The sequence below is a fragment of the Chiloscyllium punctatum genome, chromosome 16 (assembly GCF_047496795.1).
Source record: "Chiloscyllium punctatum isolate Juve2018m chromosome 16, sChiPun1.3, whole genome shotgun sequence".
Taxonomy (NCBI): Eukaryota; Metazoa; Chordata; class Chondrichthyes; order Orectolobiformes; family Hemiscylliidae; genus Chiloscyllium; species Chiloscyllium punctatum.
The window spans coordinates 4,948,035-4,961,816 of NC_092754.1; the positions used below are offsets into that span (position 1 = coordinate 4,948,035).

Here is a 13,782-nt window from a genome sequence, read left to right on the forward strand (position 1 = left end):
CAGCGCCACACCTTTTGTCTCTGATCTCCAGCATCTGCAGTCCTCACTTTCTCCAAATAGAGACACTGTCCACTCTTCAAATTCCTTGCAATCTCCTGGAATCAAGGAGCAAATTCCCGATCCCGGTCCTAGCTCCAAGGCAGTGAAAATCTGACCCTTCCCAGGGTGAGAGGGAAGAGGATAAGCAAGCCAGAACCCACAGGCAGGGGCAGGGCACAGTGGGCAGGGGGATGGGTAGGTAGCCTGTCTGTGACTTACCTGCTCCTGTCAGGATGTGGGTGAGTGAGCAGCCCATTATTAAGAAGGCAAGGCTTAAAGAAAACGCTTTCCTTTCATAAGGTAAAATCAAACGAGTCAGCAGAAGAAATGCCATCCACCGACACTTAAAGCTTGAAATGGACTTTAAATTATGGAAACATTAAAAACAGTTAAGCTTTTACAAGCAAACTGTTATGACATAAGGGATACACTTAGACAACTGTAAAGTGTTATCTAATAGCTGGTGTACAGACATTTCTATCCCCTACCTGTGGTATAAAGAGGAACTATAAAGGGAGTTCCGTTTCTGCTGGGGGTTTCTCTATTTCAAACTGCTATTCATTATGGTCCTGGTTGGCGATAATTTACTTCATATTTTTACTTGGCGTTAACATCTAAGGTGGAATTTCACAGCCACTCCACATCCCCCTACTTTCTGCTACCTCACCTGCCGCATGTTGGCAAGATCCCCTCTCAACCGCACACCACCTTATCTTGGAAAGATAGCACCGTTCGTTCAGTGTTGCTAGGTCAAAATCCTGAAATTTCCTCCCAGTGGCACTGGGAGTCCCTACACCACAAGGACTGCAGGATTAGATTAGATTAGATTAGATTAGATCAGATTACTTACAGTGTGGAAACAGGCCCTTCGGCCCAACAAGTCCACCCAATGAACAATTAAATGGCCCACACTTGGAGTGAATAGCTGCTGCCCCCAGAACAAGGGGTGAAATTCCAAAAACAAATGCTCTTAAACGGAGCAGAAAAATAAGGAATCAAATGGAGAAGATGTAATAAAGAGAAGGCACACTTGCTCCAGGAACCCAGAGTTCACCCAACCCTCACTTTACCTTAATGGATTTGCCAACAGATACTTTAAAAAGAAACTGAGACTCACTGTGAAATGTTTTCATGAAGCAAGTAAAGGTCAGAAAAGCTGGTGAAAACAAATTGATGAATCGCTGGAATACTTGAACCAGAAAATATTTGTTGCACCAGAAGGTGAGAGGGGACTAATCTTTCCAATGAGCCAGCATAGGAGTCATGGCCTGAATGGCCTTTCTTACTGTGCTGTAAGAAGATGATAGACCTGTGAATATACAATAAATCCCTTCCTTTACCTGAGGCATGGATTCTATCCACATAAACATGGAGCAAGAAATCACTGAGGAATGAAACAAAAGTCAGATGTTAAATGGTGGAAGTGAGCTGAAATGTGCATATGATGGAGGGAGACACCATGGAATAAGAGCCCAGAGTGAAGGCTGCTGGTCCTTGGAGTTCATGAAAAATGAACTGAGTTACAGGAGTTCAGTTCCCCAGATTACTGAATTCAAATCCAAAATCGTCAAAGGTCATTCATAAACCATAACCTCCCTCCAATTACAGAATGTGATCCTCACACGTCCTCACCAGTAAAACCTCAGAATCCCACTGATGGACAACAGAATTCAACTGTAGTCAGTCCTGAGTAACCACTGGACTGAATTGGAAATGAACAAGTTGTAGGTTGTGAATCCAGTGTTCCAGTTCCTGAGTTTGACTTATTCGATCACCATAAAGCTGTGTCTCTGCCTCCCCAAAAATGACGATTTCAGCAGGTTGTCACAATGAGTGATGCCACTGTCTAAAGCTGCAAGTGGTATTCAGACAGCAGCTACATGGGGCAGTATATGGTGAAGCAGAGTGGGGACATGAGGATCAAGAGGAAGCAGATACAGCCCATTGAGTCAGCTTCCCTATTCAGTGAGATCATGGCTGATCGGAGAATCCTCAACTCCACTTTCCTTGCTTTGTTTCCATAACTCTTAATTCCCTTAATGATAAAAATCTGTCTTTCTCAGCCTTGACAGCCCTGAATGGTAAAGAATTCCATGGATTTACTACCCTCTTAGAGAACAAATTCCTCCTCATCTCTGTCTTAAATGTGCAACCCCTTATTCTGAGATTATGTCATTTGGTCCTAGACTCTCCCATAATGGAAAATAATTTTTCTGCATCAACCTATCAAGCCCCCTAAGAATCTTGTATGTTTTCATAAGGTTGCTTCTCATTCCTTTATATTCCAAAGAGTCCAGACCCAATCTACCCAACCTCTTCTCATAAGACAGTCAGATTGCAGCTGATTCTGTGTCTCAACTCCATTTCACTGCCTGCACCCCCATATCCCTTCATCCCCCACAAATGGCCCTTAACTAACAAGACTCTATTTCCCTTTTGTTATTTTGACAGAGGTTTACCAGTAAACAGGATGTGATACGACACTACAACATGCACAAGAAGAGAGATAACTCCCTGCAACATGGTTTCATGCGCTTCAGCCCCTTGGATGACTGCAGTGTCTACTACCATGGCTGCCACCTTAATGGAAAGAGTACACATTACCATTGCATGCAGGTAACCCTCTCCTACCAGCAGCAGGCGATAGCTGCCTGCTCCTTTAGACTGAATGCAGTGATGATGTACTGTCTTACTGCCATTCAGTCATTCATTGCTGGGTAATGTGTGTTTCATGACGTGTGTGTGCATGTGTGCATATGTGTCTGTATTGGACGATTGAACCCCAACCCAATAGAGGAGTGGTGCAGTCACTGGCCTAGAAATCCAGAGATCCAAGCTGTTGCTGTAGGGAAATAAAGCAAAGAACAATGGATACTGGAAGTGTGAAACAAGTCTGCCCTTGGGACATGGGTTCAAATCCCACTATAATAGCACTCAGTAATTTCAATTATATTTTGTTAATAAATTCAGATTCCATAATTAGTCATCGCTGATGATGTTAAAAAAATCACACAACACCAGGTTATAGACCAACAGGGTTATTTGGAAGCACTAGCTTTCAGAGCGCTGCTTCTTCGTCAGGTAGCTAGTGGAGCAGATGGTGACCACAAAACTATCATTGATTATCATAAAAACCCATCCAGTTCACTAAGGCCTTTAAGGAAGGAAATCTGGCCTACATCTGACTCCACACCCACAGCAATGTAGTTGACTCTTAACTGACCCCAAAAGACAGAGCAAGACACTGAGTTCAAGGGCCATTAGGGATGGGAAACAAACACTGGCCTTGCCAGCAATACGCACATCCCATGAAAATTTGTTTTAAAAAAGATCAGTGGAGTTGGTGCAAGCAGGATCACCAGCTTCAGGGGAGGATGTCAGGATGTACAGAGAGTTAGCAGCACTATTTGCTGTGTTGTTTCAAAATTTGGCTGTTAATGAGCGTACCTGTCTCTTTAACAAGTTTGTGAAATAGAGAGTGTTAAATGTTCTTTTTATTTCTGATGAGATAAAAAAGATTGAAAAATTCTCTCATGTCTGTGGCCTAGTTTACTCTTGGAATGATGCAGGGAGCTCCAAGCAGCACGGCCCTGGGTCACAGACCTTAAACCCTGAGAGGTGAGGCAGCTCTTTGGGAGTCTGGGTGAACAATGGGAGTGCATTGTTAGTGAAGGAGGGAGAAGTTCAGAACAGGAGCTGGACAAGAGTGAAGACAGCAGCAGCCTGACTGGGAAGCACAAAGCTAGTGAAACCCCTAGAAGTCGCATTGCTCCTCAGCACTGACAGAGCAGGGCTCGACAGACTGAACGAGGGACGCTTAAAAGATACCTCCTTCCTCTCAAAGGAGAAATAAGAACAAAGCTTCTAGCAAATGGGATTTAAAAAAAACCTGAAATCTCACTCATACCACAGCCTGCTATAATTCCAGCAAGGCTGTATCTCTTGCGAGTTTTTCAGTCTTTCACACTCATGACACATCCGCACTTGTTCAATTCCCAGCGTGCGATATCCTCAGTGAACTCTGCAGAGGCTCCCTGAGCCCAATCTGCTGCAGGAAATGCTTTTCCTGCTTCCAGTCGCATGTTGTCATTCAGGAGCGGTCTCTGCACATTCGTGATATTGCCTGAGGCTAATTTTAGCTCTGGGCTGGGGACCATGCAGTTAAAATAATGCAAGTCGGGGAGACTTCAGCCCAAAATAAATCCTCCTGGTCTTTCTCAACAGGGAAAGGTCAAGTTCAAACAATGAAGATTTGAAGTAAGGGAGTTAGATTACTATGAATGAACAATACAATTTTTAGGGAGTCTTTAACACAATTTAGAACAAAGCAGATTTAAATCTGCAAATCTTTTAAAAAGAAAGTGATGCTTTAAATTCCAGCTTTTATTGTCTGTTATGCTCAGTTCCAACCTGACCTGTCACATCATTTCCCTGTCACACCCCTCCCTCCAATTCGACAGAAAATAAAAGCAAAGGACGGGGTGGGGGGGGGGGGGGGGGAACTAATGAATGTGGTTAAGGCAGGAATGTTAGTCAAGACATTGAATGACATCCCAATTTCTCCCTGGAATCTGTCACCAGCCCCTTCACATTTATCTGAACAAATAGACAGGAGCTCAGTCAAAAGTCCTATCTCAAAGACACCACTTCAGACAATGCAGGAACGTTGTGATATTGGCCAAGCCTCAGCTAAGCATGTGTTCAAACCTGTTTCAGGCCAACTTTAGCCCTGCCCACCCGGTGGTAATATCTGCCATCAACAAGACACACGGCAACAACTCACCAAGGCTCCTTCGGCAGCACCTTCCAATTCTATAACTTTGATGATTGAGAAGAACAAGGGCAGCAGATACATGGGAACACCACCATCTACAAGATCCCCTCCGAAACACTCCCCGTCCTGACTTGGAAACATATCACCGTTCCTTCAGTGTCGCTGGGTCAAAATCCTGGAATTCCCTCCCTAAGGGTCAACCCACAGCAGTAGGACCACAGCAGTTCAAGAAGGCAGCTCACCCCCACCTTCTACAGAGCAACAAAAAATACTGGCACAGCCAGGGGTGCCCTCATCCTGTTAATGAATGATAAAAAAAGAAATGGCTCTGACAGTGGAATGCTGCATCTCCTGCACCTACCCACAGGACAAAATGAAGACGGCAGATGCTGGAGAGTCAGAGTCGAAAAGTGTGGCACTGGAAAAGCACAGCAGGTCAGGCAGCATCCGAAGAGCAGGAGAGTCAATGTTTCGGGCAAAAGCTCTTCATTCCTGATGTACCTTTCCAGTGCTACGCCTTTGACTCTGCACATATCCACAGCCAACTTTCTTCCCAGTAAAAGACCAGTCCAGGGGTCCAGCTGAAGCCAGCTCATAGCTTCATGGAGTATGTCTTCCTGTGAGATCCACAGAATTGCAATAATTCCAACTTGGAGAAATGAACAGACCCACGTGTGCACCAGAGTGGAGGAAAGACGACCTAACCCAAGCTTCCTCGAGGGTTGACTGTAGGTTGCTGACAAATCCATCCAGGAAAATATCCCAGATCCTCAGGGGGCATGGCTCAGCAGAAGGACTGATTCCTTCTCCCCCCCCCCCACCACTTCCAACCCCCACTGTGCTGACAAGGACACGTGGCTGATGGGTGCTATCCTTCAGGGATTAAAGTCATTCCTGTTGCCAACTTACCTCCTGCCTACGATCCAGAAAAAATGTCCTCTTTCCTGGGTGGCTGTTGATCAGGGTTTGAAGGGGTCTGTGTCACAGCGGTACTACTACCTGCATCTTTGGCCCAGAAGTTCTGATGGGTTGCAACTCTTTTGAATGGGTTGAATCAAAATAATTTATTCAAACAAACTTTGCGCCTTCACATCTACATTCCCTCCAATGTTTCCTGGCTCCATGCGGAACTCTGAGCTCCAAATACAGAAGTATCTTCTGGAACTGAGAACCATGTCACACATCAATAGGCAAGGTACTTCCCAGCCTTCGAGAGGACACTGTTTCCCACCATAAGAAATAGGAACAGGAGTAGGCCATTCGGCCCGTCGTGCTCCTTCTGCCATTCAATAGGATCGTGGTTGATATGACATTCCTCACATCCTTGCCCTTTCTCTATGACCCTTGATTCCCCAAGAATCTCGTGAACCTTCTCTGAACTGCTTCCAATGAAATAATATCTTTCCTTAAATAAAGGGACCAAGACTGCTCACAGTGCTCCAGATGTGGTCTCACTAGCCACTTATACAACTGAAGTCAGACTTCCCTACTGTTATACCCCAACCCCCTTGAAACACCTAAAATGATATTAGGACAGATGACGCAGAGGTAGCTTTAAGGAGGAATGAGAGGTAGAGCATTTTAGGGAGGCAGTTCCTGAGCTGAGGCACTGCCCTTTTAAACTGGCCCCTGAGGTGAAATATTGACAGTAAATTATCTGTCCTAACCCCTGAGGAATTACTAACTGCACAAGAGCAAACCTAGAGAGGGGAGAAGTTGACTTTAACAAAATTACTCTTGAGTTTCCAAACCTGAAGTCAATGCAATCTTTCTGTTTCTACCCAAAGCAATTAAAGCAGAAATTTCTATCACTAAATAATTTATTTAGACTATGCAATTAAGTTATGCTAATATAAACAGACAGGGTTTTAATACACTCATCTGAAATTCCTCTTCTTATTATTTGGACAGGTGAGCTTTGAGAAAAGATTATGCCTCAGTGACCTTGGTCCTCTGGAATCCCAACCATTGCTTTTGCACATCTCTTTCCTGTTTTAAATCACTCATTAAAAGCAACCTATTTGAATTAGCTTTTGATCACCTGCCCTATTATCTCCTGCTCTGGTTCAGTCTCAGTTTTTATTTTGCCGGAGAAGCACCTTGAAAAGCTATTCCACATTAAGGTGCTATATAAATGCAAATAGTTGCTATAAAAGAAAATGCTGGGGCGCCTGAGATATAAACAGGATATAACCAGCAGACCTAGCTGCATCTGTGTGAGAACACGGGGGGCACAGAATGTGGAGGTGGGTAACAGGAGATGGGCCCACTGACCCCAGAAACAGTGCAGAGGCTGTCGGGTGCTAAGATGAGCTGTTGAAAACACCCCCTCCCCCCACCTTTACTGCTCTGGGACTTTCTCTCCATTAAAATAAAACAGGCACCTAGGCCTCACCTCTCCCACACCCTCAATCTACCCCCCCACCCACCATACATTTCATATCCCATCTATGGCATCCCATGACCCCCACCCATCTTTCATATTCCTCCAATGGCAACCTATGTTCCTGTAGCCATTCCATGACCCCTTATAGCCTTGATGCCAACTTAGTGCCAGCCCATACCCCCTTCACCACCCATCTGCCCTTTTATCTTTCGTGCCAACTCAGCTGCATCCACCATTGGCTGACCTCAGGAGCCACAGTGAGATGGAATAACATTTCTGAGTATTTGCTACAGGCTTCATTATTAAAAGTAATTGCCATTAATAACACTTAATTCCTTACTTGAAAGGAAAACAAACATTTGCATTCATAGCCCTATATTAAAGACAGCAAATTACTTCATGACAACGTGGAGCTGTCAATCAAACAGTGAATTTACAGCCCCCACCCCCAGCTGTGATAACAATAGGTTGTGGGTGCAGCACTAATCCTATAATGGTGACCCTCAGATGTATGTCTCCAAACAGTGAAATAGCAATGAATGATTTTAATTCAGCAGAATTTTTGATTTTTAAAAATGCTTGATAGTTTGACAGTTCTATAGAGTTTATCCATGTTTTATGCAGATTCATGTCAACTCTTAATAATCCCAAAGGAATGCCCAACATCTCCCAAAGAGCTCCTGACCTCACTCACAGAGGTCTCTCAGAGGAACTGGTTAGCAAACTGATTCTGAACAAAGCATTGCCATGGAGAAAATAAAATGAAAAGGAAGCAATCCCCTTTTCCCTTGTAATACAAGTTGCTATGGTTATTTGAAATTTAGCATTCTTGCACTTGTCCTAATGGGTGCAAAACAAAAAAGCTTCTGCAATATGATTCCTTGTTCAGCAAGACTCAAGTTCTGGTCACCCAAGAGACTGTTTGAGTAGGAACACAGAGAGATAAGAAAATATCAGAGCTCCCTGATGTTTCATCTTGAGATAGTTCTGGCACAGCAGTGGAAGGGTTTGGCTAATTTGAAATAAAACCATTACCTCACTCAAAACTAAAGCAGGGAAAAGTAGCCATGAAGGGAACACACTGACCACATGCTGTGGTTTCAACTTGTTCCTTTGAAAAAGTACTTGAGTGAGTCTTATGTCTTATTCTGTTAGAAAAGTGATTCTATAAAAATAATAGAACTTTGGGTTATTTCTAATAAATGCTCAACTTCACAATAAATGTAGGACAAGGGAAATTATCAACAAAGGGGAAAGGCCCAAGTTCTCAGTCATCCCTAATACTATGGCAATAAGAACATACAAGCTTTTCCCTAGTGGTTAAATTTCTTTGGATCCCTATAATGTGGAAGCAGGCCATTTGGCCCAACAAGTCCACACCAACCCGCTGAAAAGCATCCCACCCAGATCCATTCCCTTATCCTATCCCTGTAACTCTGCATTTCCAATGGATAATGCAACTAACCTACACATCCCTGGACACTATGGGACAATTTAGCATAGCCAATCCACACCAACCTGCGCATCTTTGGACTGTGGGAGGAAACTGGAGGAAACCCATACAGATAAGGGGAGAATGTGCAAACTCCACACAGACAATCGCCTAAGGTTAGAATCGAACCCGGGTCTATGGTGCTGTGAGGCATCTGGTATTTAATAGGTTTCATCATTGTCCAGAGCCTTCAGTTTGTTTTCCACTTCTGGACTGACCATAACTCAGCACAATCTCCCCCCACACCTTCTGTCGAAGCCATAATGTCGTGGAGCTGTATATCAGCTCCATCCCTCAACCCCAGTCCTGTCCGCCTTGAGCAAAGGTTCAATCCCTCGGTATGACTGAATAGCACCTTCTCCAAACACTGTCTCAGGATGAAATAGCAGGATGGGAAGGGGATTCCTGTGACTGACTACATGGGACAGCCATTGATGCTGTTGGGAAAAATCTGGATGAGACCTAGCCTGAGGGATGAAGAGTTTGGGAGGGTCCCGAGTTACAACAGCTGCACAGTGTTAAGGTGGTGGGAGGTGTACCTGACTTGTCATTACCTATCCAGGCCCATAGGCACAAACTCATTTAGATGAAAGCACTCTCTTCCATTCTCACCTTCACATTTAAGGTTCTTTAAGGTCTCTGCTCTCCCTATCCTCCTCCAATTGTTGTCACTCCAGGCCCCTCCAATCTCTTCTTCACTAGATTCTGTCCCTTATCCAACTTTCCCCCAACATAGCAGTCTCATACATTCAGCTTCCGGAGTCCCATTCCCTTCCTGAGCTTCCGTTCACCTTCCGCCTCCCCACCCTCAACAGTCTCCTTGAAGCTCTCTCAACAAAGCCTTCCATTTCTCTCACCCTCCAGGTGGGTTGCACTAAGGTTTACACCAGTACGTCTGATGTGATGACCCATGAAAACTTCCACAAGAAGAACGCCCAGCTAATCAACGATGGCTTTCAGCGCTTTCGTGCGACGGAGGATTGTGGGACCCTTGGCTGCCAGTTCTATGGACAAAAGACCACACACTTTCACTGCAGGTACATCCCAATCCAATTCAATATCCCCCTCTATGTATAAAGTGACATCTATGACTCTCTTAGTCACCCTTAGAAAGTTTCTAGATGTGACCAGCTGCGCTGAATAGCCTTGGCCCAAGAATTGAAGCAGTCCTATATATAAGAAACTTAGAATGCTTTACTATGTTAAATGTGCTGTATAACTGCAAACTGCCGTGTGAAGAGATTGGAGGAGGAGTAACAAACATCTGGATGTAAGCTCTCTCGTGGAGCATTGTGTTGTTGATGTTTCAAGTCCCTAAAGTGTACAAACCAAAGCTGATGCTCAGGTGCAGAGTAATACTGAAGGAGTGCTGCATTGTCAGAAGTGCAGTCCATCAGCTGAGATGTTAAACTGAAGCACTGTGTCCCCCCTCGGGTGGGCATTAAAAACTCCATTTCACAGGTTCAAAGAAAACAGAGAAGTTACCCCTTGGCCAATATGAACCCCTCAATCAGCAAAACACTAAAAAAAACTGATTATTCTCACTTTGCGCTTTGTGGAGCTTGCTGTGTGCAAATTGGCTCGACTTTTCCTGCAACAGTGACAACACTCCGCAAGTACTTCATTGGCCGTAAAGCACTGTGAGACAAATAAATGCAAGTCTTTTTTATCCTCTAGGTATTAAGATAAGCTGTTAGTGGAAAGAAAACCTGAGACACACATGCACTGTGACCTGTACTCAGTGATGAGTATATGACGGTGAGGGACAAAAGGGGAGCTGGAATGTAGGGAACGATACAGTCTGCTCATTAACCTCTCCATTTTCCCAGGCGTCCTGGCTGTACTTTCACCTTCAAAAACAAGTGTGATATCGAAAAGCACAAGAGTTATCACATCAAGGATGACGCCTACGCGAAGGATGGCTTCAAGAAGTTCTACAAATACGAGGAGTGCAAGTACGAGGGCTGTGTCTACAGCAAGGCCACGAACCACTTCCACTGTATCCGGGTGGGCTGTGGCTTCACCTTCACCTCCACCAGTCAGATGACCTCGCACAAGCGAAAACACGAACGCCGTCACATCCGCAACACGGGAGGTCCCGGCCTGGCTTCCCAGCTGCTGGGCCGCAAGGAGAATGAACAGGATGACTCCAGCAATGATGATCTGATTGACTACTCAGCGATAAGCAGCAAGAACTCGAGTCTGAGCGCATCCCCGACAAGCCAACAATCTGCGGGACCGATACTCCTCCCCACTCCCACCACAGAGATCTCCTCGAGCCAGGCCGCCAGGCCGACCAGTAACGTCATCCCAGCAACCAAGATGTCGACAATACTTCCGCAAACGCTGGCCAGCCCCATCCCAGTCGCCTTGGCACTCTCCAATGCCGGTCTCTCCAATACCGGCCCCTTCTTCCCTATCATTCCCAACAGGGTCTCCATGGCCATCCCTGTGACAGCAGCCAACTTGATATCCGCCATCTCCTCCAGTGTTCCCACCGTGCCGACGGAATCGCCTTCACAAGTTGTCTCGGGGTCCAGCAACACAATCCCCCTGTCTCCAGCTGCTGCAACCACCATCATGGAGAAGATCACAGCCAGCAAAGGGCTCATCTCCCCAATGATGGCCCGCCTTGCAGCTGCAGCTCTCAAACCATCCAACCCAGCAGACCTAGGTGAGGCATTGGGGTATGAATAACCCTGGTATTTTGTACTCATCGTAAGAAGAACAGATCTTCCCCAACTTGACATTGAGAAACTGGGCTGAACTAGTCTCACGTTTGAGGGAAAGGTCAATGCGGGTGATCTGAAGTGGTTTTGTTGGAGTTGGATTTGAATTTGAGCGGAAACATCCTTTAAAACCATTAGTAAGATCATCATTCAATGAGATTATGGATGATATAATTCTCAACTCTGCTTTCCGGTCTTTTTTTCCCCTTAAACTTTGATTACCTTACTGATTAGAAATCTGTTTATCTCAGCCTTGAGTATATTGAATGACCCATGAGATGTCACGGGAGAGCCTAGGACCAAAGGGCACCATCTTAGAATAAGTGGACAGATATTTAAGACAGAGATGAGGAGCAATTTACTCTCAGACTGTCATGAATCTGTGGAATTCTTTCCTGTCAGGGTATTCAAGGCTAAGACAGACAGATTTTTAATGTCAGGGAATCAAGGAATATGGAGAAAAGGCAGGAAGGTGGAGCTGAAGATCATCGGATCAACCATGATCTCATTGGATGTCAGGACAGACTCAATGGGCTAAATTTCCCTCTTCTGCTCCGATGTTTTGTGGTTTTATGGTAATCTTCCCTCCAATAATACTCAGTGTAATGTGCTTCGCTTTGCTGTCCCTTCAAATTCCTTCAAGTAGAAGTTTATTATTTTGTTCATGACAGGGAAGACCATTTTGGTGAACTGTCTCTTCCCTCTGTTAAAGTTCAAATACCTGATCACGTTAAAATGAGTTTCTCTCACTTTAGATTTTGCCTTCAATTCTGAGGCCTCTTTTTATTAACTGGATTACTGTTCATAGAGCAAGTCTGCTTGTTATTATAATGTGATAACACTTAAAAACCTAATTAACAGTTCACCCCCCCCCCCCCATCCTCGAGGGTGGAATATATCTAGGCATGAATGGAAAGCCACAGAACATTCTACGTCTGTGGTCTATTTTCCAAAAAAAAACGAAAACCCACACATCTTTAAAGACAGTTTTGGTTGAGGAATATGTTGGTTAAGTGCATTAGTCATGGGTAAATGTAGACTAATAGGGTAGTCTGGATGGGTGACTCTTCAGAGGGTCAGTATGGACTTGTTGGGCCAAAGGGCCTGTTTCCACACTGTAGGGATTCTATGATTCTAACTCATATTTTTTCACCAACATCACAAGAAAATCACTTGTGTTCTCCAACTGATTAATTTATATGCAAGACCGATTAAGGTGAGGGAGAGGTGGGGAGAGACAGAGAGATGGAGAGAGGGCATTTCCCTTTTATAGATTTTCTCTGCTGTGTGATGTTATTACACAACTCAGGCAGAGGTGGGTTTGAATCTGGGTGTCCTGGCTCAAAGGTGGGGACACTACCACTGCAGCACAGGAGCACAGATATTTCAGAATGCTTTGTGTTAATGTTTTATCAATGGGGAGTCATTATATTCAGAAGGTGGGTCTTGACTCACCTTGTGTGTTGCATAAATATAGGTCCAGAGTGAAAGAGGGAATTTATTTCGAGGTGCACAGCATACAATGTGTGTCTCTGTAAATAAAAGCTTGTCAGCGATTTCCCCACTAATGATTTTATTTTGCTGTGCTCAGCCCATTCATTAAGTGTACAGGAGCTTTGATGTTTTTCTTAAAGGGTGCAACCTGTGTGTGACCCACACAGTAATGTCTGGGTACCTATGCACCCAAAGGGAGCATTGCTCAGCTTCCTGAGTATGGAGCAAAATGGGGTAAGGAATTGCACAAGTCAAAAAGTTTGGTGCTGGAAAAGTGCAGCTGGCCAGGCAGCATCCGAGGAGCAGGAGAGTCAATGTTTCGAGCATGGGCTTTTCATCGGCCGGGCTTTTCCAGCACCACACTTTTTGACTCTGATCTCCAGCATCTGCAGTCCTCACTTTCTCCCAGTGAATTACACAAGGTGACCAAAAGCTTGGTCAGAGAGATTGCTTTTGAGTAAAGACAAAGTGTGGAGGTGCAGTGAAGGAATTCCCGAGCCTGGGAATGGGTAGCCGGAAACATGCGTTCCAGCGGTGCAGTGATCAAAACTGGGAATGCCCAAGGTGCTAGAAAGTCTAAGGAGCACGGGTATTCCAGAGATCTCTGAAGGCCGAAGGAAAATGCAGAAAGCAGGGGGTGAAGTGGGGAGGATGGGATTTGAAAATCAAGATGAGGATTTTGTGATCAAGGTGTTGTTAGACTGGGAACCAAAACAGTTAGTGTTGTATGAATGGGGCCTGCTGAGAAATACGACATGGTGGCGGCATTATAATGACTTCAAGTTTATGGAGCTTAGTATGTGGGTGACCATCTTTGGCTTCAATTTAGTGAATAGCGTGAATTTGGTGGTGTCCATGGTTACAGCTC

At 44.8% G+C, this 13,782-nt stretch overlaps 1 protein-coding gene across 14 annotated transcripts in view; it reads left to right on the plus strand.

Annotated features, from left to right (window-relative positions):
• Positions 1 to 13,782, plus strand: part of casz1 (castor zinc finger 1) — a 390,214-nt gene that overhangs the window by 320,314 nt on the left and 56,118 nt on the right. For 12 of the 14 annotated variants that reach the window (XM_072586051.1, XM_072586063.1, XM_072586065.1 and 9 more), the window contains 3 exons: positions 2,491 to 2,655; positions 9,556 to 9,728; positions 10,521 to 11,365. In XM_072586051.1, the coding sequence (XP_072442152.1) occupies positions 2,491 to 2,655; positions 9,556 to 9,728; positions 10,521 to 11,365 (1,183 nt within the window). The remainder of the gene's footprint in view (positions 1 to 2,490; positions 2,656 to 9,555; positions 9,729 to 10,520; positions 11,366 to 13,782) is intronic. The other 2 variants (XM_072586060.1, XM_072586062.1) reach the window with 1 other exon arrangement.